We start from the raw sequence: 22,364 nt of genomic DNA, 5'->3' as shown, positions 1-22,364 counted from the left end.
TAAAACTTTTCGAGTTCGCTATTAATTAAGTAAAAGAAAAACTAATTTTGTCATATTACATGCATGTCAAAAATGTAAATTCTAATTGATATGAAAGGGTAAATGAGCAATCTAGGGTTAGGGAATAAAGATTATAGTTAATATTTTTTTTTAGTTTTTACTTTTTTAAATATTAAATATTTAGTATTTAATTAATTTGTTAATTTTTAGCCCACGGGCCGGCCCAGGCCCAGCCTCGGTCAAGCCTCAAGGGTCAGCAGGCTGACTTGGACCGGGCTTATAAGCCTCAACTTTAAATGGGCTCAAAAATCCTAGTCCAACCCTACCCAAATAGTGGGCTAGGTTGGACGGGCCTCACAGGCTAAGCCCATTTTGAGGGTTCTACCTGTGTATGAACTTTCAGCATGTTATGCTAAAATTCCAATATATTATGCTGGAAGTTTACATGTAAAAAATTAAAACTCTAATATATTATACTAGAATATTTTCTGAAATTTGAACAATATTTTTGTTTAGATTTATCTTTACATAAAAAATTAACTAAATTTCGATTACTTTTAAAATTATAATTATTTTTTAATTACCATTTATAAATTTGACTATTTTTAAATTTCACCCGAGATGGCGCCCAACTGATAAATTTAAGGTGGAGCCGACATGGGGAAAATAGCTTTGAAAAAGACAATTGAACGCGTGAGACATCAAACTAAATTAGGCCCACTGGTTCAGCATATTGTTCACACGTGTTCAAGGGACATGCAATAAGGTATGGTTGTTTGTCCAGAAAGAGAAATGTACACACTTAAAACAGTTAAGTACAAATTAATTAAAGGACAAATTTCGTTGAAATAGCGAAAACACCCTCCATGTCAGCTGTAACACACATGTTGACCCCAAAAAGCAAAAACAATTGCAATTCCCAAAATACCCCTACTACCCCAAGTTCTTTTGCTTCTACAAGTAGTAGATAAAATAATAAAGTAATAATACATAACTACCAAAGTATGTGGTGTAGCGGATGAGACTGTTTTTTCCTTAACCAGAAGTCTTGGGTTCGAGCCTTAGGTATAGAAAAATCTTTACGAGTCTAGATATAGTCGTGCTCCAAAATGGTACCGAACAACGGGTGGGAACAAAAAAAAAGGTAATAATACATAATTTTGGATAAACCATAAAGATATATAAATAGCAAAAATTTGGAAAGAATAGTGAAGAGAAGTAATACAAAAATTAGCTTGAGCAAGCCGACTGAAGTTCAGCTGCATTTTCATCATCGGTAAGATCAGTAGACATGGCATGAGGTATTCTATGGCGTTTCAATATACGCGATGTGGCTATTCTTGCCGATTCATAATTCAAAACAATCACCCTCTCATCATCCAAATCAAATCTCACATTCTTTTGGTTGCCATCTTCCACAAGCTGACGCAAATGTTTCAAATTCAAAACTTCTACACCATTAACCTTCTTCACCTATACAAAACGGTTCAAAATTTCCCCGAAAACATAGAGGAAACTAATTAAAAGTCGCCCTTATGTTTGTCTTTTAAGGGAGAACGAAGTAATAGAAGCAACAAGTGTTTTACCTGCAACTCGGCAAGGCGCTCATAACCAGCATTAATATCATCCATCAACACCTAATTAATTGCAAAAGGTCATATTAGCAGCATATAGTGCGTTGATATGTGAGTAAAATCTTAAAGGAAAAACAGAGCTCCGTCTCTATGAATAAGGAGTTATTCTTCTATCTGATAGTTCAAGGGCCTTTACCATGCCACTAATGAGGCTTTATCTGGTTTAAGGGGCAGGCCGGTACACTAAGCTTCCGCTATGCACAGGGTCCGGGAAGGGCTGGACCACAAGGGTCTATTGTACGCAGCCTTACCCTGCATTTCTGCAAGAGGCTGGTTTCCACAGCTTGAACCACAACCTCCTCGACCTCCTGGTCACATGACAGCAACATTACCAGTTACGCCAAGACTTTCCTTCATCTTGCTTAAGGGGCGTGGATTCAAAAATCCAACAGTAAAGTGCAGAAACATAGAAAAGGTAATCTAGCCGCAAATATCTAAATATGTTAACAATGTCTACCCATTGGATAGACCCATCCGCCATCAGTTCTGTATGTCTCGGTATGTATTTAGCATGTGAAATTATGGCGGAACTTCATGGCATCCTTTTTCTTTTTTGTTTTTCTATTTGTATAAGAGATCAAATTATTTGAGTTCTCCATTTGACGGAAGGATAAGAAACTCTAGATACCTGAGAAAGGATGATGAATTGTTCACCAGGTTTCTTAGGTAGTTCCCGAAGTGCTCGTTCACACAACCTACGGGGTGAGGCATTATACCAGTCTTCTCCATACTCGTGAAGGAATGGTTGAGTTAATGGAATAAAGACGAGACCAGCAAAAATGAAATAACTCGGAAGCTTGTCAAATTGATGAACTGGAACAAGTGGCTGCAACTGCATAATGTTAACTAGTTGTTAGATACAGTAGACAGTTACACATCATCAGAGAAACCTTTAAGATTACCAATCATACAAGTTGATAAAGTGTTGACTCTAAGGCTTAGCAAAAAGTGCAGTCACCTTCCCAACACCGTACTCCTATGCATCAGATTTCCAAGAGCGAAAAAGCAAAAAATAACCTTGGTCCACTCGCACACCAAAATACTTCTAACAAAACAAAATTTTACCTTGCTCCAATACCGCACCAAAATACCTATAACTACGTAAATTATGTGACACCCCCAAATACTTCAAGGCTTCTTTCATCTTTTCTATTTTTGTAAAAACCAGATTGTTTAAGTTTTCCATTTGACAAAAGGATACTGGATGAGAGCAACTATAGACACCTGAAAGAGGATGATGCATTGTTCAACTTCCATATTATAACTTGTGCAAATGATGAATTTACTTCTACCAAAGCGATAATGTCAATAAGTTATTTTACCAGAGTCATTCTAATTGTAGAATGTAGATGCAGTGATTTCGATCCATTCGTTTGGTTACATGCACCCAGGATATGAGCAGAAGTTTGAAAAATTACTGGGAGATATCACATTAACAACAATTAATTATGAAGGGTTAATAGAAGTGTAATTATGAAGGGTAAATAAAAGTGACTTACAGGATGAAGCATGATTTTGAAGTCATGCACTTCGCCATTTCTCAAGACTTTAAGTTCAGCAGTTTCATTAGGTTTCTTCATAGATACCAGATGGTCAAATGTGATCCTCTCTCTGTTTCGGAAAGGAACTGCAGATCATAAGCAATCTCAAAACTTTAGTCCATGGAAATAAGGTTGCTAATTTTGACATGCATTTTAGTCAAAATGCAGAAGGGCAAACTTTTCTAACAGAAAATAAGTTATTCTAGCCTTACAATTCTCATATCCTGCACACCCACTTATCTGGTTTCCGGTATAATTACCAGCTATTCACATGGCAGGAGAAGAAACTCAGAATGAAAAACGACTAGACTCTAGGCTTTTCCATCTCTCAAAAGGAGGTCATTAATATGTTACTCATAGTTGCACGTTGGACATGAATACTTTTTAGTTGTGCTGGCCTGCCTAAAAGAGCCTCTACGGCAAGAATCACATCCATGTTTCATCCAAATCCGTCATTTTACGTCACAAAACATTCAGAGAAAGAAAAATGCATGTGCCATAAAATGTAAGAAAACGCTGTGAAGAAGAATGTTGTACTAGTTTAACTGTCATACATAACAATCACAAGAAATAGAGAGGAGCAAGGCAATAAGAGAAAGTCTTACCTGTTCCATCATTTGCTATGGGTACGCCATCAAATGAGAGGACTATGTCGTCTTTCTTTAATACTCTAGAAGCATCAGAAAGTGGGTTGATTCGGCTAACAAGCACACCTGTCAATTTGGACTGCATTTGGAAGTACTCTCGAATTTGTGCATTTTCAGTAGGTTGGCATGACAAGCCCAGAGAGCAAAACCCAACGTATTCACCCCGTTCTTCTACTCCAGCTATAAAATGCTTTATCACAGGAACAGGAATAATGTAGCTGCAAAATCCAAACAGAACTAAAACTTGTAAGGCCAACCATGCACACTGTAAATTTCCTTTCCAATTAAAACAGTTTTTCTCCTAGGTAGATTGTTTAATCAAGAGTATAAGTTTAGATTTGATTGTTTGCAGCACTGAGGAAGAGTTGAAATAGAATGAACTTGAATTCGAGACCGCTATTCGAAATCATAGTGTGAAATACTATAATTTTTATCTCATGTCTAAGAGCAACTAAAAGTTCCCACAAGCTAAACAAATGTTGATTAAAACTAGTAAATGTCATCAACCAAATCTCCTTATCAACTGCATGTCATCACAACTAAAAGCTTTCGGGCATTCCCACATATGTAATCCTTTGTAACCCCTCTGAGATGAAAAGAATAATATTATGAAGCTAGAGCCAAAGGGCTAAACTCAAGCTTCAAATTTGTGAATGCATGAACAAGGACTGCGAGAAGGGAAAAATCTGAATATTATGATGAAGAAAAATGGAAGAGAAGATTTGCAGGAGAATACATGTGTGAAGGGAAGAATAACATGCAGTCAGATTCAGGTAAAGGAGAGAAAAATCTGAATTTTGTGATGATGCAAGTGGATATTAGAGAATATACCCCATCAATATTTAACTAAATAATATATGGTAGACCCAGCAATAAATGATGCAATGGAACTAAATCTGTATAGTAGTTACAGAGACACAAAGTAACAAAATAAAATTGTAATTTACCCAATATTCTCTGCACCAGAGAGGTTTTGGAAAGCAACTCCAGCAACTTTGTCAACCATAATTGCTGGTCCTCCACTATTCCCTGGATTTATAGCTGCATCAATTTGTATTGCCAATAGTTGACTAGCGCCATGTACATATTGCGTAGGTTCTACTCTTGAGACAACACCTTTTGTCACAGATATATTATCTCCCCCTAGAAAAAAGCGAAAGTTATAATTAAATTTATTAGAGAACTCCTCAGGTGCAGGTATTTGCGGCATACAATTAAGTAAAGAAAGAAAAAGAGAACATAGTATACTGAAGAAAACAAAAATATAACTAGATGTCAACAAAAGATTAAGAAGGATCTGCACTACAATTTAGTATATGCAAGCTACAAATATCCAACCTTGCGCCTAGTTGACACCAGAGAGAAACAAAATACACCATGAAAGTTTCCTTTTCACACTTCTGGATCTTATTTGTTCACTGCTCGTATGAGCCCTCGAAAAGGGTACACCGAATTCGAGAAAACACTGCACTCTCTCGCGGAGTATAGCTTACATCCAAACATTTGATTGGGGAACGGGGCAACGCCCATGAAGCTCTGGCGAAAAGGGACCAGGCTGTATGCCCATAGGTGCACGATTCTTCGAAAAAGCGCAGGCTGCCTCGGAGACCCGGGACCTTGGCTTAGTAATGAATGAAGGGAAGCTCTTCGAGCTTTCTCCGCCAACGGCTTAAGCAGTGGTCGGCCTTATAAAGCTCGTTAAGCCTCGCTTCCCTCTCCCCTTCACTTATTAATTAAGTGAAAAATAGTCGTGGGCATTCTATAAGTGACTTGAGCAGAGGAGATAAGAAAAGGCTCAGCAGAGGGTATCTGGTAACTGTTATGAATGTGGAGTGGGGAATTTTTCCCGTTACTGTTCCAATGTTCAGACGGACAAATGCTGCTTGGGGAGTGCAGAATAGACTAGCTAAAGATGGAAGAGTGAACGTTGTCGAGCTTAGAGCCCGGGAAGCTCTAAAGGTAAGTTCAAGTAGGAAACATTGTGTTCCCACAAGAAAAGAAGCACATATTTTTTATAGGTTGATTTGATCTCACCTTAGGAATAGTCTTTTATCTTTAATCGCATTCTGGTGCACCCATATAGCACCTACGTGTATGGAAGATTGGGCTTCTATTGTGGAGAATCATGTTCTGTTGTAAATTCTCTACTTTTTATATACTTCTTGTACGCGGGAGTTCTATCCCTTTTGATTAATACAATTTACCTTATCAAAAAAAGGATTTGATTTGATAAATGGAAGGAAATTGTCAATTGAATTGGCTGAAAACTATGGTAAAGGGGAGCCCAACGTCCTCAGCAGAGAGGAATGTCACATGCATTTCTCACTCCCCCCGCAAAAAAAAAAACACATAAAAAAAGTATTCCTATTCCAATCAACCAAATGATATTAGCCTAATTTATTTGAACTGTAGAATAAAAAGATCCCCATTGGAGTGAAATATATATAGTACTCATACTGTTGTTCCCAATTGATTTGGATTGAGGTGTAGCTGATTGGTTGATTTCGTGAGAAAACATGAATAAAAGGAGCTCACTTGTGAATTGTGATTCATCTGCCGTTGTATTTTAAAACACGAAAAGTGAATTGTGATTCATCTGCCGTTGTATTTTAAAACACGAAAAGAAGAATGTGAATTTCATATTAACTCGACACCGCATCAACAACTCAGTTATTTTTATTTTTCTGAAAATTATATAGTTATTTCGAATAGGTATAGCATCCCATTGAAAACATGAATGTTGTATATCACACAAACAATAGGGCGGCGGGGGTTACATTACATCTTGAATGAGTTACAAGAAAAATAATTATCTTGAGGATAACTGCTGATTAAAAAAAAATTACCTTGAGGATAACCAACAACAGCCACAGCTTCTTGGAGAAATGGAACATCACCAAGCTCCAAAGAGTTCATGCCCTCCCAGAATTCTTCACTTTCTACTACCAGAATAGCCAAGTCACATTCATGACCAACAGCTTGCACTGTTGCTCTATACTTGGTAGGAGAACCATGCTTTCTTACAAGTACAAATGTATGATCAGCCACAACATGAGCATTTGTTAGGATCCTCTTTCCCGGAATAACAAAACCTATAACATTTAAGAATGCAAAATCCAAAAGTAAGCTTTATGTTCTCTTAAGGTCAGATACTTGATATGAGCTCTGTATTCTCTTCTTTTAAGAAAAAGAAACTATTACACATAAAGGGTGGGAAAGGGGAAATGGGGGAGGGGATTACAAGTGGGGAATCGAAACCCAACCTTGTAACAAAAATCAGATAAGAGAATTAACCTTCCAAAATCGAGTCTCCACAACAAATCAATCAACACTCCTCAATCCTAAACTAATTGGAGATACAACATCAATAATTTCATGCTTCAATCCTAAACTAGTTGGCGTTGGGACAAGAAATATCTAATACTTGCAGCCCTTGGGACAACAGCAATTTATTTATCTCAATGAACAATAACTTCATAAAAGATAGCCTTTTTACAAGGTTTCCTTAGTAAATGAATTGCCAATATATGTAAAATTTTCACAATAACCAAATGCCTAGTAAAAACAAAAAGGAAGCATTACACTGATAGAGAGTAACATACTTGGAAAATAAATGAAAGAAAATAAAAATACCAGAGCCGGTAGTTTCACGTTGGGACTTGTTCTGCCATGGAAGGAAGTAATTAGGACTACTGGAAACAGTGAATATCTTAACTACAGAATCCAATGCTAGCTCTATTGCTAAATAAGCATCCACCATTCCACTACTTAATCGCTGCTCCTCCACCGCCACCGGTTCTACTTCCGATACATCGGATCGAAGACTATCATTTTCCTGAGCTCTCTCAGCATGAGGTGCCGTAGAAGTTATTGAGCTATTGTTGTTGCTCAAAGTGGAAAAACATGAGGCGGAAGCAGAAGTATTACCAACAGTGCTGCTATAATTGCAACGCCGAACAAAGCGATGGAGCTCTTGCCGTCGGTGATGTACCGGAGCTACATGTCCGGCGATAATAGGGGACTGAAAGTGGAGATTTCTGTTTAAGAGCTTTCGTGTTGTACGGAGAGTTGAACCTATTCGTAACATCTTAACACCGGCGTATTTCCGGCGATGTTCACCGGAGACTAAATTAGCCTCCGACGGAATATTACGCCGGTGTCCTTCGGAGCGCGCGTAAGGGGAAGGGTTTTAGGCGTTATTAGAGATTCTAAAACCCTTCAATACAGAGGTGGAGGATATCAAAAAAGAAACTAAAAAAATAACCACAAGTGACCTCTTTGAGTATTTTGATTTTAAAATAAAATAAAAAGATGATTTGACAATTAACCTAAATACCATCTACCCAATTATTTAAATTTAAAATAGCCGATAAATATATAATACATATAAGTCAAAGACCACTTTTAATATGCAGTCATAATTATTTATATCCAGTTGCCGCAAGGTCAATTTCATTTGATAACATGAACTAAAGCTTTTTTTTCCTTGAAATTCTTAATGGGACATGCGACTTTATTATAATGGACATTCGCTATCACCAAAAATAATAGTAGTAAGTACCGTTTCATCTTTAATAAGAGGTTATGGATTTTAACTTCGAAAATAGAAATCTTTTGCAGGAAATGTTATACCTCTGAAGTAAGACTATTGACGTGACTGTAAATTACTTGGGGTTCAAATTGAGTGCCAACGGGAAACCCAAAAAAAAAAAAAAATGAATCATGTGCCCGCATATTAGAAGAAGGCAAGATTTTGTCGATCTATAACAAGTAATAATTCGTAATAATAAATAGTGTGATATAGTACTCAAAAGTATAAAATAATAACTTGCAATAATAGGTTAAATTTCTTTTCACTATTATTATATAAAGCTTAAATCCTTATATATTAGGAGTTTTTTTTTTTAATTTCTGCAGGAGGTGGTGTCAAATGACACCCCTTCGGGAGAAAATACATTGTGTAAGTAGGTAAAAAAATTATTTATATTTATATATACTATATGCTGACTCCCCTTAATTTTTTGGTATGTTTACTTTTATATATTTTGACACCCCTTAATAAAAATTCTGGCTCCGCCACTGCAACAAATTAAGGACCCGTTTGTCCATAAAAAAAAACTTCATTTTTTTTGAATTTCTTTTTTTTTTTCAAAAATGTCTTTGTCCACAAAATTTTGCAAGTTTTTGAAAAAATTTCGGAAATGAGTTTTTCAAAAACAAAAAATTTCCCACTCACAAAACTGTAATATTTTTTCAAGTGAAATGCATGTCCAAACACAATTCCAAATATCATTTTTTAACTTTAACTCCAAATAATTTTTTATTTCAAAAATTACAATTTTTATGTCCAAACGCCTATTAAGTCGTTATCGAAAGAACTTTGTAAATGTCCATGTATTTTTAACTCAGCAGGGCCTGCAACAAACAAACTGGTGCCAAATGTACTAAAACATTCTTAACAAAATGTTAATTTCCTCTTTTTATCATTCTCTATTTGGACCATTTCCAATATATATCTGCCGGCCAAATAGCAACATTTTCACCATTTTACTATAAAACAGTATATGTTAGCTTAATCTCCTTAATTAATCCTTACTTAGCTCGTCTTTAATTCAAGATTAATACCATAAGAAACAAGCAATAAGAACTTGAGAGAAAAGAGTAATACTATCTGAGAATCAAGAAACATGAATAGAGATGAAGATCTTCTTCTGTTCAGAGACCTGTATAAGCGAGAAAAGAATGAACATGCTAGCTTTCTTCTTCCTGTCTCTGATGAATTAGAGTCAAATGGTATGAATTTTAAGCTTTTTAATTATTTGTTGTTTTTCATAATTTTTCGCTGCTTATTTTTGGTTCTTCTCGTGATTGAGAGTTTCTCCTTTGCTTACCAGTAGTATTAGTTGCACTTTTATATTTTCATATTCTTAGAGTTTTATTTACACCCCTATTGTTTCGTTCGCTTCAACTATCTTATTTTCCTCTTGTTGTTGTTTGGTGCTACTTCTTTTTTCTTTTTTCTACTCTTTTCTTCTTGTCTTCCTTTCTCTTCTTCATCTTTTCTTGAGTCGAGGGTCTACTAGAAACAACTTCTCCACCTTTAGCAGGTAGACGTAAGCATGGGCGAAGGTACATAGTCCTACGGGTGGTCAACTGACCGGTCTTTGTCGAAAAATTACACTGTATATATAAATAAAATATTAGATTTAATGGTATATGACATATATTGAACACCCTTTATCAGGATTATTTTTTTACTTATTTCAAGCCTGAACAACCTAAATGAAATTACTGGCTTCTCCACTGGGGGTAAGGTCAGCGTACAAGCTATTTTGGGATTAGACTGAGTTTCTTCTTCTTGTCGTTGTTGTTGTCGTCGTGTTTGAGAGTTGTGGAACTTGCAGGGAGTTATGCACTATACAGAATGGCTTCTAGCAAGAAAGGTCAAGTAGGGTTGGATAACTTGATGACTGAATCTGGAAAGAATGACTATGATTGGTAAGTTAATTTACTTTGATCATATTATTGATTTATTGTCACACTAAGTAATTAGTGCATGCTTAGGTTATTAAATGTGCTTCTTAAGGGGTGCACATAAACTTTAAAAGACAGATAATATGGACCAGAGATAGTATTGTTCTTTCGTACTTATAGCTTTGAAATTCGATTGAAGGTTGAAAACGCCACCAGCTACGCCTTTATTTCCATCTCTTGATATGGAAGCCAATGCTCCAGAATTAGTAATTCAAAAGGAGATCCCAATTATTCAACCAGTTACTCTCTCAAGGGTGTGTATTTCAGCATTTTTTTTTTCCAAAATTCACCATCTGCATGAAATTAATTTCTTTGACCTAGGACTAGGGGCGGAGCTAGGTGGGCACGCCCTTGCCAAAAATATATTTAAAGTATATATATTAGGTATTGAATTCCTTTTTTTTTTTTTTGCGCAGGTGAAAATCCTGCATCCACTACTCTAGGATTAATTCGTTCCTTTTATATCTATCTTAAAGAAATATATGATCTAGTTTTATTAACCTAAATTTTGTTACAATAGTTTGCAGAGAAGTCAGGGGTTGCAAAAACAAGAAGTACTCTTATTATAAGATCTGCATCGCCTAATCCAAAACCAAAAGTTGCCACAAGAAACTTAACACCAATAGGAAAACAACAAGGTGCTTTATCAATTGACAAGAAAGACACAAGATATGCAACAACAATAACAGCGGCAAACCAACAAAAAGTGATCAAATCCAACAATTTCATCGATCAGAATGCAATAAGAACAACAAGGCAAAAAGAGACACATCTCAATTTCCTAGCTTCCAACCTATCGAAAACCATGGGAATGGAGTCGTCTTTAAGTAGTAAGCCTAAAAGCAGAGGAGTGTCCCTTGCAGGAAGACCGAAAATCCTAGCTCAGACGATCCTAGGATTTTCTGATGAAACACCTGTTAATCTCAGGACAGACCGGTCCCTTTCAGCAACCAGGGGCCGGTCTATTAACCAACACCAATCAGCTAACCAACGGCCTGGATCATCATCGTCATCATCATCTTCTTCATCATCAGTACATATTACAAAACCAACAAGACGACAATCTTGTTCCCCTAGTGTAACGCGCGGTCGAAAACAAGAAATTATTACTAGTAATACAAAATTTCAACAGGGGTATTCCACCACACAAGTTCTTGGCAGTAAAATGGTGGACAAGTTTATGAATGCTAGGAAATCAGTATATGAAGAAAAGGAAATTACAAAGGCAAAGTTGAATGGTTCTATAAATGAGAGCTCTGGTTTTGGAAGGCATATATCAAGAATTTCAGCAAATGTGGCTCTCAAACGCATGGTAAGTGTATCTAATTTTACTCATTTCAAAGGACCGTTGCACATATATTATTTTACGTGTTACATATACGAGTAGTAAATTAATCAATTAAATAGTGACTTAACATGACCAAAAAAGTCGATGAAACCTTCAATTTGAAACTAAATTGGGCTGGGCCTAAGTTTCTACTGATGTCCATAACTACTTTATGTTTAATTGGGCCCGCTATGTTTAACCTAATATCCATCATGAAGAATTAATTTAAATAATCGCTCATCCAATAGCTTAAACAAAAATAGTCGATGGATGTATTATATATATATATATATATATATATATATTATTTATATCTATATTTATATCTATATTATTATAAAAGCACGAATGTTAAAACGCTAAATGTTGAACGACAAAAATATCCTTGAAATGTTAATCGACGTTTATACCCTTAAAATTTTAGTAATTCTTTTTGGAAAAGACAATACCATAGTTGGTGAAATTGTAAAATTTACAATTTTGCTTATAATAGAACTCTAAAATCAACCAAGATTTTAGAAAAGAGATCACCGCCACTAGCCCATTACATAAAGGAAATTTGTAATGGATTCTAATTCTTTTTTTGAACGATAAGGAAGCATATATATTAATACGCAAAAACTTACACCGAAGTTACGTAGTCCCGAAGGACATTACTATTGTTTAAAGTTACTAGACTATTACAAATACTGGTACTTAGTTGCTTAATTCCAAAACAAAAGCCTTGCATGTCCTTTTCCGAAATGGCTTCAACAAAAAGAGGTGGGCGTGCAAAATGATAGCATTTGTCCGGCTTGAAATTCTTGACTGCTTCCTTAGCTAGGCAATCTGCTACTGCATTTTCTTCCCTAAAATTGTGCCTGATCACCGGGAATTTCAGTCGATGCATTAATGATCTGCAGTTAAGTAAACATGCATTAGTACTATCATTCTCATCAATAAGCATCTTTATTATATCCGTTGAATCTGATTCAATCTCTATAGCAGCAAATGGCATGTCCACACCTAAAGGAGCATGTTATATAACAAGATTTTGTGAAGCCCATGATCCATTTACCAGAGCTATTTCTGAAAACTCCTCCTATACCTACATGAAGCTTTTCTTTCAAGAATGCCCCATCAATGTTAAGTTTTATCTTGTTTGGAGGAGGTCTTTCCCGGTGAATTTTAATCTTGACTGAAGATTGTTGTATGAGATTTTTTTCAGTAAAGAAGAGAAATTCCCTTATTTGATGAAAAACTTGTCTAGGGTTAATATCCAGGTCCAAATTGTTTATGTTATTATTATTTTTATTCTGCCACAGATTCCAAATCGAAAAAGGGAGGATATTTTTCCAAGCATAATGCAGATGACTATCTTGGAGATGAGAATCCCTTAAAATAGCTAACCAGTTGGATTGAGCATTACTTTGGTTGATTATTAGACCAATACTAGACCAATAATGGGTAGCTATAGGGCAAAGGAGAAAAATGTGAGTGGCATCCTCAGGTCCTTGTTTGCACATAGGGCAATTAGGATCGATATTGATACCAATATATTGTAGGTAAGTTCTACAAGGAATTTTATTATGCATGCATTGCCAAATAAATAACTTGATTTTTGTAGGACAATGGAGATCTCAAATCCAATTAAAATCAGGCTCTTTATTCTGAATCATCAAGTGGTTATCCTCTAAAAGTTTGTAGCAGGACTTGGATGAAAATATGCCATTGTTATTCGTATCCGAGGACATAAGATCTTTACTTATTGAACCTAATGGCATAGGAGTAGCCTTGATCTTGTTCATTAGAGGAAGGGGTGGGTCAAAAGAAATTTTTGAGATATTCGATTGATCATTAATAATCAGCTGTCTAATAGAGATTGAGTAATCAGATTTTTGGAGAGGACCTTCTATATAATTTCTAAGGCTGGCATATTAGTTACGCCATACAACTCTATGTCCTTTATATAAGGAGAACTAATTGTTAAGGGATTATTTGTAAGAAACGTGCATATTTTTTTATTTAACTTTGAGAATTGTCATCAATTGTTCTAACATATTTTACTTGTGATCGCAGGCCGAAGGTGGTTATGTTGCTTTGCGATACAACAGTTGAGTTTTTACTCATTTGGTAAATTTCTTCTATGTGCTTATATTTGAATATCTTGATATATTAGAGAATTTATGATGAGAATTAGGGTTTGTAATAAGAGTATTCTTCTTTTAAATTATTGTTGAGATACGTAGAGAAAATTTTACTTTTTTTCACCGTAGATGAATTTTTCGCTTTGTATATGGTTATGCAGATTGCACCTACTAATTTAGAAGTTATATTTATATCACATGCATAGTTTCTTTTTTATGTCACAAGGTAACCGTGATCATTTATGTATGAATGCAAATATATTAGTAGGAACATATATATTTGAATTTGAACGCTAATTGATATTCATCGAACATCACATATGAAAATAAGAAAGAAAGGTAAGAAAATTGGCTCTCGCTTATAAAAATTACTTATTATTATTATTATACGTGCAACGCACGTACATAGGAGCTAGTATACTATATTAAAAGCACGAAGGCCCTTAGTAAAATGTCGTTCGCCTTTTTTACCCTTCAAGAATATATTTTATATTGGACAATACTGTAATTTAAGTTAATCTCCTATTAGTTAGGACTTCAAAATCAATTAAAATTTTTATTATTAAAATTTTCCTTATTTGAACTTTGAATAAATTCCTAACATTTAGGTTACATATATAAATCTTTTTCTTATTTTACTCGTGTAAATTAATAGCTTCTCCTTGCATGTACATTATATATTTACTTATCATAATAGATCTATTTTAAGTCTTTAAATATTGAAGTTGGCTATATATACAATCTAAACGAAACATATAGAGACACATTAGTAAGAAAGTATCTTTAAGTAAGTTTACAAACAACATGCCTACATTTGAAAATAATAATATTTATAGTAATAATAAATAGTACAATATACTTTAAGTTTTTTTTACATGTTGTAATATATACTTATATCAAGTCAAAAGCTCAATTACAATATTGGATAAGTAAAGCATATATATGATACTCTAATTTATATATTGAAATTAATAGCAATAAATTATACTGTAATTATAAGAAAGTTTAAGTTAGTTTTAAGTAAATCTTACTACATATTTCCTTAAAATATTTCCTTATTTAAACATGTAGGAAGTATTAATATTTAGAATTTTAGAATTAATTAATATAATTATAATACCTATATGTTACTCTTTAGAATATTGATAAAATTTTATCCAGTATAAAATTTATTTTTAAAGAGTAAAAAGGTCGATTAAAATTGTGTGAAATTAATTTTGAATGAAAATTCAATACAAAATATTGATCGATTTTTTGATCCTCTAAACATATATTTTACCTTAGACAAAATTATCATTTAATTACTTTGATATCAACTAAAATTTTGCTTATTAAATCTTTTTTTTATTTTAACTATGTAGGAAATATTAATATTTACTCTTTTTAACCTAACTTATTTGCAGTATTTAACTGAGCACGAAGTTTAAAAAGATGATTTTTAAAAAAATATATGGTCTAAACAAGCCACAAATGTTTATGCAACCATAAATCATCTTTTTAAGAGTAAATTTAAAAGTCTAACATTAAATTATTTCTAAATAAGGAAATATAAATTTTATTTTTGAGACATATTAGAAAAAGAAGTATGACACATAAATTCATGAGACAGAGAGAGTAGGATTTTAAAATCTAAGATTTTAGCTTATATAAATCATTCATTTATTTCCAAAAATGTAGTAAGCCAAATTAAACAACTTTTTTTTATCGAAAAATCATTAGAAAATATGGGTTCAACATTCTTTTAATTGTCTTCAAACAAAATTAAAAAGTACAATAATTTTTTATAGCAATTAACGAACTAAGATAATCAATAAATTTGAGTTTCTCATTTCATGACAAAGCAAATACTTATGCTAGATAAACACACGAGATTTTTATCCATTTAACCGAAGGATCAATATTCTTCACTTTCAGAAACTTACACTTTTTTCTTTCATTTTTATTTTATAACTCAAGTATATATTTTATATAATCATGGGCGTACGCAGGAATTTTTGTAAGCGGTGTCGAAATTTATAAAAAAAACTGAAATATAACTTTGATTGTCATATTTTAGACAAGAAATAGTCTTAATCTATTGATTTTGTTGAGTCTTAAGCAAATATTTACAAAAGAAAAATGTCTTAATTGAGGTTTGAACCTTTAACCTCTTACAGAAAAATCAAACACATTACCAACACACCAACATACAATTTATGTCAAGTGGTGTCATTTTTTCCTGCTTAATAGTTTCTGTACAATATTAATATATATATTTAATAAAAAATTTCGACGAAGCGGTGTTGCGTGACACCGCTTCGATAAGCGTAAATCCGCCCCTGCTGATTAGTGTAAAAGAAGTTCTACAGTGTAAGCGTATAGAATTTTTTTTTCTAATATTGTCTTGAAAAATATATATTTTTAGCCGCTCCAAAAAATAATAATCGATAAAAATGTATATTTTTTTTTATATATGTGTATTATATGCGAAAAAATATACATATTTTATATACTTTTCGGCTGGCGAATACAAATAGTTTCAGTCGACTGATAAATATAACTTTGATTGCCATACTTTTAGACAAGAAATAGTCTTAATCTATTAATTTTGTTGAGTCTTAAGCAAATATTTACAAAAGAAAAATGTCTTAGTTGAGGTTTGAACCTTTAACCTCTTATAGAAAAATCAAACACATTACCAACACACCAACATACAATTTATGTCAAGTGGTGTCATTTTTTTCAGCTTAATAGTTTCCGTACAATATTAATACATATATTTAATAAAAAATTTCGACGAAGCGGTGTCGCGTGACACCGCTTCGATAAGCATAAATCTGCCCCTGTATATAATTTTTTACATACATGAATATGGTTACACGCGCAACGCACGTACCCTAAGACTAGTATAATATATAAATAACCATACATAATCCTGTATATTGGGTAGAAAAATAAACAGTGAATCTGACCGGCTGTTTGTATAAAGATTGCTATCATCATTAAGCCTACTGACTGGGCTGACTATTGAAAGAAAGAAAGGGGCAAGTGCACAGATAGTCATTCTCAAATATGTTATTTATAGATTAGCCAGTGTTTATTTTATTTTTTATTTTTAAAATTTTAAACTAAAAATCTTAATTCAGGACTATTTATGACATTTTTATCCTGAAAATTTGAAATTAAGGATGCACTGGCTAATTCCTAAATAGCAGCCCTTTAGAGTGGCTACCTAGTGTCATTTCTACAAGGAGAAAACATCTTCAAATGTTCAAGCGTTTGAAAATGACTTTCTCATGGAAAAAAATATTTTTTTATAATGATTTCTGTTATATTTTCTCTGTCCCAATTTATGTGGAAAGGGTTAATTTCGAGACTCAAAACTTCGTAATTTTAACGGATTCGAATATAAAATACATTAAGTTTATGGAAATAAAATTTATATATTTAAAAATTACATAAAAATACTATAAAATCACAAAAACTAACTAAAAACAACAAACAACAACAACTACCCAGTAAAATCCCACATAGTGGGGTCTGGGGAGGGTAAAATTTAGCTGTTTTGAGTAATTTTAGCTTCATTTCAACATTGAATCTTCTAGTTTAATTTAGTAATTAATATGAGTTTTTCTTTCATCTATTTCTTTGTTTTCTTCTCTAATTATGAGTAGCTATACCCATAAGCTAGGGTTGTAGCTCAACCCTAGTGTGGGTAATTGATGGGTCTTGTGTTTTAGGGCTTGATTGACCCTGAGTGTTTGATATTTGGACTAATTTCATGTTTGATTGCTGAATTAGTGGTTGCAAACACTAGTTTGTGTTTAGTTGATTTTGGTTCTTCTTGAGAAAGAGAGCCTAAGTCTCTGAAATTGGTCTAACAAGGAATTTGGGCGTACTCAAGAGATTGATAGCCCCAATTAAAGGGTTAAACCTAGAGATAGTAATACCCGACTTGAACCTTGATTGCTTGTGCAAATTTGCATACCTAATTGGTCTTTAGAAAGTCAATTCGGGCAAAATCACTCGAACTATCAAGAAGTGTAGAGTGAGTAGAATCGTGCAATGGTTATATCATACTCCCCAAATGTGACAATCATGCCTTAGACTCAAGTATCCATCAATTGACCACATAGGCGAAAGTCACTACCCTAGTGCCTTTTATCCATTTGAACAACTCGCAATAGTTTAATCTTAGCTTATTTTAGTTTAATTGATCATTGTAGCTCTATACAATTAGAAGTAAATCAAAACCCAAAATGTTTAGAAGTGCAATTAAGAGCAAATACACATTTCCACTTTAGATAGACACTCGACTCCAACTTCTAGCTCCCTGTGAAAATCGATCCCGACCTTAATTGGTTAAAAGCTGCTTCGACCTCTTTCACTACTCAATAGTGGTGCAGGGTTGACCACGATCACTTTTTGGCGCCGTTGCCGGAGAGCTAACGGTTTTGGCTATCTATCTAGATAGATTGGTGTATTGTTCTTCTTTCCTTCTTTGTTACTAATTTGTTTGTGTCACAACTTCAGGTACAAAATGGCAGCGAACTTAACAATGCACCTCTTGGAGATCTTCCGCCGGGGGAGGAATTAGATGATAATGTTGAAGATTAGGTCCCTGTTATTCCTTATGGACAAAGGTGAGGCTGCCAGGCCAATGATAATATTCCAGACCCTCCCCCGGCACCTCCAAGAGTGGATCCTAGAGTGCTTCCGAACCAGGGTTATGCAAGTGCTATTGTGCAACCCTGAATCTGGGCGGGCAATTTTTAAATAACTAATGTGATGCTGACTTTGCTAGAGCAGTGTGGGTATTTCACAAGCGCTGCAAATCAAAATGCTTACAAATATCTCAAGGGGTTCGTGGATATATGTTGGGGGAGCAAGCAAACTAACGTGTTCGAGGATACTCTCCGGTTGAGACTCTTCCCAATTTCACTTAGAGGGAAAGCACTTGATTGGCTTGAGCGACTTCCCAACCATTCCATCACTACTTGGGATGAGTTGGCGGATAAGTTCATTGCGAAATTTTTCTCACCGGGGCTTATGGCTGCATTGAGAGATGAGATCTTGGCGTTAAAGCAAGAGCCCACGGAACCTTTGCATGAGATTTGGGAGCATTATAGAACAATGGTTAAGGAATGCCCCAACAATGATATGACAGAGGCGATGATCCAACAAACCCTTTATCGGGGCATTAACACAACAAACCAATGCACAGTGAACCAACTTGGTGGGGGAAACTTTATGAAGCTGTCTTATGATGAGGCCTGTGACATTCTTGACGAGATGGCTGACATTTCTTCTGTGTGGCAAAGTAGAGCCAACGTGCCCCAGGGTGACCCCACAGTCACTCATTTGCACAAGGAGTTACATGATCGTGGGCAGCCTATAGCTGAGTTGACAACTACCATGAACCAACTAGCAAAGGCACAGTTGCAACAAGTTCAAAATCCTCGCCAAGTGAATGCCATAGAGGGTGTTAACATGCTTGTCAACAAAAGAAGACAAAGAGGTCAACAGAACCAAGGGAATTCAGAGCAATTTGACAATGATTGTGGTGGATTTCAAGATGATGGTTTTGATGGACAAAGTGAGCGGTGCAATACGTGAGTAATTATAAAGGACAAAGGGGAAATTCTTCCAACCAACAATAATGGAGATCCCAAGGCAATTGGGCCAGTCAACAACAACAAGGCAATGGTAATTGGGGAAATAATAACCAAAACTCCAACTGGGGCAATCAGAACAACAATCGAAACAATCAAGGAAATTGGAATGGTAACAACAATTGGTGTGGTAACAATAATCAAGGTGGATGGAATAATTGAAACCAAGGAAATCGGGGGCAAGATTTTCAAAGGCCCCCAATGTACCAACAACCGAACAATCCACCCCCATTTTCATCTCAAGGTCCCATTTCTTCTAGAAATGATATGGGGAAAATTGAAATGATGTTCGAACAGACGATGAAAAGGAGTGCGGATTCCGATGCTCAGTTGTCTTCCCACAATACCTCGATTCAGAATTTAGAGGTTCAGTTGGGCCAAATCTCACAGTCCTTGAATACTCGCCCTAAGGGTGCTCTACCAAGTGATACGGTAGTGAACCCGAAGGGTAGGAACAATCATGTTATGGCGGTGATTACAAGGAGTGGATGAGGCGGTGATGTGAATGCCTCCAAACAAAAGCAAATTTTGAGTGATGATGTTGAGTTGCAAGAAGATGAAGTTCCTTTGGTGGTTGAAAATGTGATTGATGACAATGTGAATGAAGAAGTGAGGATTGATATTCAAGATACTGAGGTGGAAACTCAAAATGATGTGAACCCATTTAGGGAACACATGATAGACATGCCGAAACCGGTTGTGCCTAAAGCCAAGGCTCCTTTTCCAAGGCTCCTTTTCCAAGGCCACCTCCACCTTATCCTCAAAGGCTCGCGAAGCAGAAAAATGAGAATCAGTTTTAAAAGTTCATTGACATGATGAAGAGCTTATCCATTAATGTGCCTTTGGTGGAGGCTCTTGAACAAATATCGGGCTATGCTAAATTCCTGAAGAACTTGGTGACAAAGAAGCGGTCTATGGATTATGAAACTATAAAAATGACTCACCAAGTTAGTGCAATAGTGCATTCAATGGCCCGAAGCTTGAAGATCCCGGTGCTTTCACCATTCCTTGCACCATTGAGAGTGCGGATTTTGCTAGCGCTCTATATGATTTGGGGGCTAGTATCAATTTGATGCCCTACTCAATTTTCAAAACTTTGGGCATTGGGCAACCTAGGCCGACTTCCATGAGACTACAAATGGAGGATAGAACGATGAAGAGATCATTGGGTATTATTGATGATGTGCTTATCCGAGTGGACAAATTTATCTTGCCAGCTGACTTTGTGATCTTGGATTGTGAGGTGGATTATGAAGTTCCTATTATTTTGGGGAGACCTTTTCTTTCTATGGGGAAGGCCTTAGTTGATGTGGAAGCAGGGGAACTCACCTTTCGGGTGGGTGATGAAAAAATGGTCTTTCATGTTTGCAAATCAATGAAGCAGCCCAACAGTATCGAGGTGTGCTCTTTTGTAGACCTCGTCATAGTAGTGATAGTTGATGACACTAGTGCAATGATTAATGTAGAGGATCTATTGGAGGTCGTATTGTTGAATCTTGATGTCAATGATGATGAGGGCCGAGTGGAGTGCGTGAATGCTTTACATGGAACAAGCTCTTACTCTTATGAGCCTAGGAAATTATCTTTGGACCTCGAGAATCGAAAGACTCCACCAACAAAACCTTCAATTGAGGAGCCTCCGGTGTTGGAGTTGAAACCATTGCCTCCACACCTCAAGTATGAGTTCTTAGGCTCGAATTCTACTTTGTCAGTTATTCTTTCCCCTTGTCTTACTAACATGCAGGTTGATGCCACATTGGCGATGCTTCAGAAGCGGAAAAAGGTAATTGGATGGACTTTAGCTGATATTCGGGGGATATGCCCTACATTTTGTATGCACAAAATTATTCTGGAAGATGATGCAAAACCCTCATTGGAGCATCAAAGGAGGTTGAACGAGGCAATGCAAGAAGTTGTGAAAAAGGAGGTGATTAAGTGGTTGGATGTTGGGGTTGTGTACCCCATCTCTGATAGCTCTTGGACTTCACCGGTGCAGTATGTACCGAAGAAAGGTCGCATGACCGTGGTTGCAAATTCACAAAATGAGTTGATTCCTGTGAGCACGTGGTTTTGCCTTATATGTATTACTCCAACAAATTCAAAACAAAATAATTTCTGTCAGTGTTTGCAATTTTGTCGGATTTGGTGGTATTTTCTATTAATTGTTTGCATTTTGTTTGTGCATTTTAATTAATGAAAAAATACAAAAATATACGTTGCATTTTCATTTAGGATTTAATTTTACATTTTAGGATTAGTAGACAAATTATTATTTTATAAAAAATGGGAAGAATCACAAAAATAGTTTATTTTGCACTTTTAATTTTAATGACGAATTTTGGTAGTTTTTTCCATTAATTTGATTTTTTAATTATTGGTAGTAACAATTATTAGGAAGGATAATTTGGTTTAGGATTCAATTTAAGTTTTAATTTCAATTTTGGAAAAGAAAAAGATTTTTGTTAAAAAAAAAGGAAAAAAATGAATGAATTGGAAAAACAGGGAAATAATGAAAGGAAAATTTAGGCCAAAATCAATCCAAATCCCCAGCCCAAACCTACATCATCAGCCTACCCACCCCAATCACGCCGAAACCCGGCCCAAACCCGCCTCACCCGGTCCAAATCCCCCAATTAATTCAAACGACGCCGTTTCTTCTTGTTGATCTGGACCGTTGATCTCGGTTGATCAAACGGTCCGCAACTTAGCCCTCACCTGATATAAATATGTCTTAACGTCCTACCCTCCCTCATTTCATCATCCCAAACACCTCGTCTATCAGAAATCCAGGCTTAACACTAGTTGAGCTGCCCCTAAATCCACCATCGTCCGGTGGCGGGTCCACCTCCAAACGCCACCAAAATAACACCCCATGACCCCCCCCACTCTCCTCTTTCTAAATCC

General features: G+C 35.3%; 2 protein-coding genes across 3 annotated transcripts; one reads left to right on the top strand and one right to left on the bottom strand.

Moving 5' to 3' along the window:
- Positions 1-822: 822 nt before the first annotated feature.
- Positions 823-8,059, bottom strand: LOC104249140 (protease Do-like 10, mitochondrial). 2 transcript variants are annotated; one of them, XM_009805514.2, is made up of 8 exons: positions 7,456-8,058; positions 6,669-6,914; positions 4,770-4,965; positions 3,781-4,040; positions 3,134-3,261; positions 2,263-2,466; positions 1,587-1,637; positions 823-1,473 (listed from the first exon to the last, which is right to left on the bottom strand). In XM_009805514.2, the coding sequence occupies exons 1-8, from the start codon at positions 7,907-7,909 to the stop codon at positions 1,231-1,233; spliced, it is 1,782 nt and encodes a 593-aa protein (XP_009803816.1). In that variant the 5' UTR covers positions 7,910-8,058; the 3' UTR covers positions 823-1,230. The 2 variants fall into 2 exon arrangements, 1 of the variants encoding a protein (XP_009803816.1); XR_716648.2 differs by lacking the exon at positions 823-1,473 and adding an exon at positions 1,771-1,942 and having other exon boundaries at positions 7,456-8,059.
- A 1,450-nt stretch (positions 8,060-9,509) lies between these two features.
- On the top strand, positions 9,510-18,405 carry LOC104249141 (uncharacterized). The gene is made up of 5 exons (XM_070147286.1): positions 9,510-9,615; positions 10,227-10,320; positions 10,496-10,610; positions 10,877-11,668; positions 18,322-18,405. Exons 1-5 carry the CDS (start codon positions 9,510-9,512, stop codon positions 18,403-18,405), a joined length of 1,191 nt encoding a protein of 396 aa, XP_070003387.1.
- The last annotated feature ends 3,959 nt before the right edge of the window (positions 18,406-22,364 follow it).

The sequence above is a fragment of the Nicotiana sylvestris genome, chromosome 5 (assembly GCF_000393655.2).
Source record: "Nicotiana sylvestris chromosome 5, ASM39365v2, whole genome shotgun sequence".
Classification (NCBI taxonomy): domain Eukaryota; kingdom Viridiplantae; phylum Streptophyta; class Magnoliopsida; order Solanales; family Solanaceae; genus Nicotiana; species Nicotiana sylvestris.
This window is presented reverse-complemented; position numbering and strand designations above follow the sequence as displayed.

What these genes read in the sequence shown, in the direction of transcription:
- LOC104249140 (XM_009805514.2), bottom strand. Translation starts at nt 7,909, where the DNA reads ATGTTACGAATAGGTTCAACTCTCCGTACAACACGAAAGCTCTTAAAC. An exon ending in TCTGGTGCAGAGAATATTGG is followed by an intron (nt 4,041 to 4,769) that starts GTAAATTACAAT and finishes TGGATTTTGCAG; the next exon opens with CTACATTATTCCTGTTCCTG. An exon ending in AGCGCCTTGCCGAGTTGCAG is followed by an intron (nt 1,474 to 1,586) that starts GTAAAACACTTG and finishes CGTTTTGTATAG; the next exon opens with GTGAAGAAGGTTAATGGTGT.
- LOC104249141 (XM_070147286.1), top strand. Translation starts at nt 9,510, where the DNA reads ATGAATAGAGATGAAGATCTTCTTCTGTTCAGAGACCTGTATAAGCGA. An exon ending in TGATGAATTAGAGTCAAATG is followed by an intron (nt 9,616 to 10,226) that starts GTATGAATTTTA and finishes TGGAACTTGCAG; the next exon opens with GGAGTTATGCACTATACAGA. An exon ending in ATGTGGCTCTCAAACGCATG is followed by an intron (nt 11,669 to 18,321) that starts GTAAGTGTATCT and finishes TCACAACTTCAG; the next exon opens with GTACAAAATGGCAGCGAACT.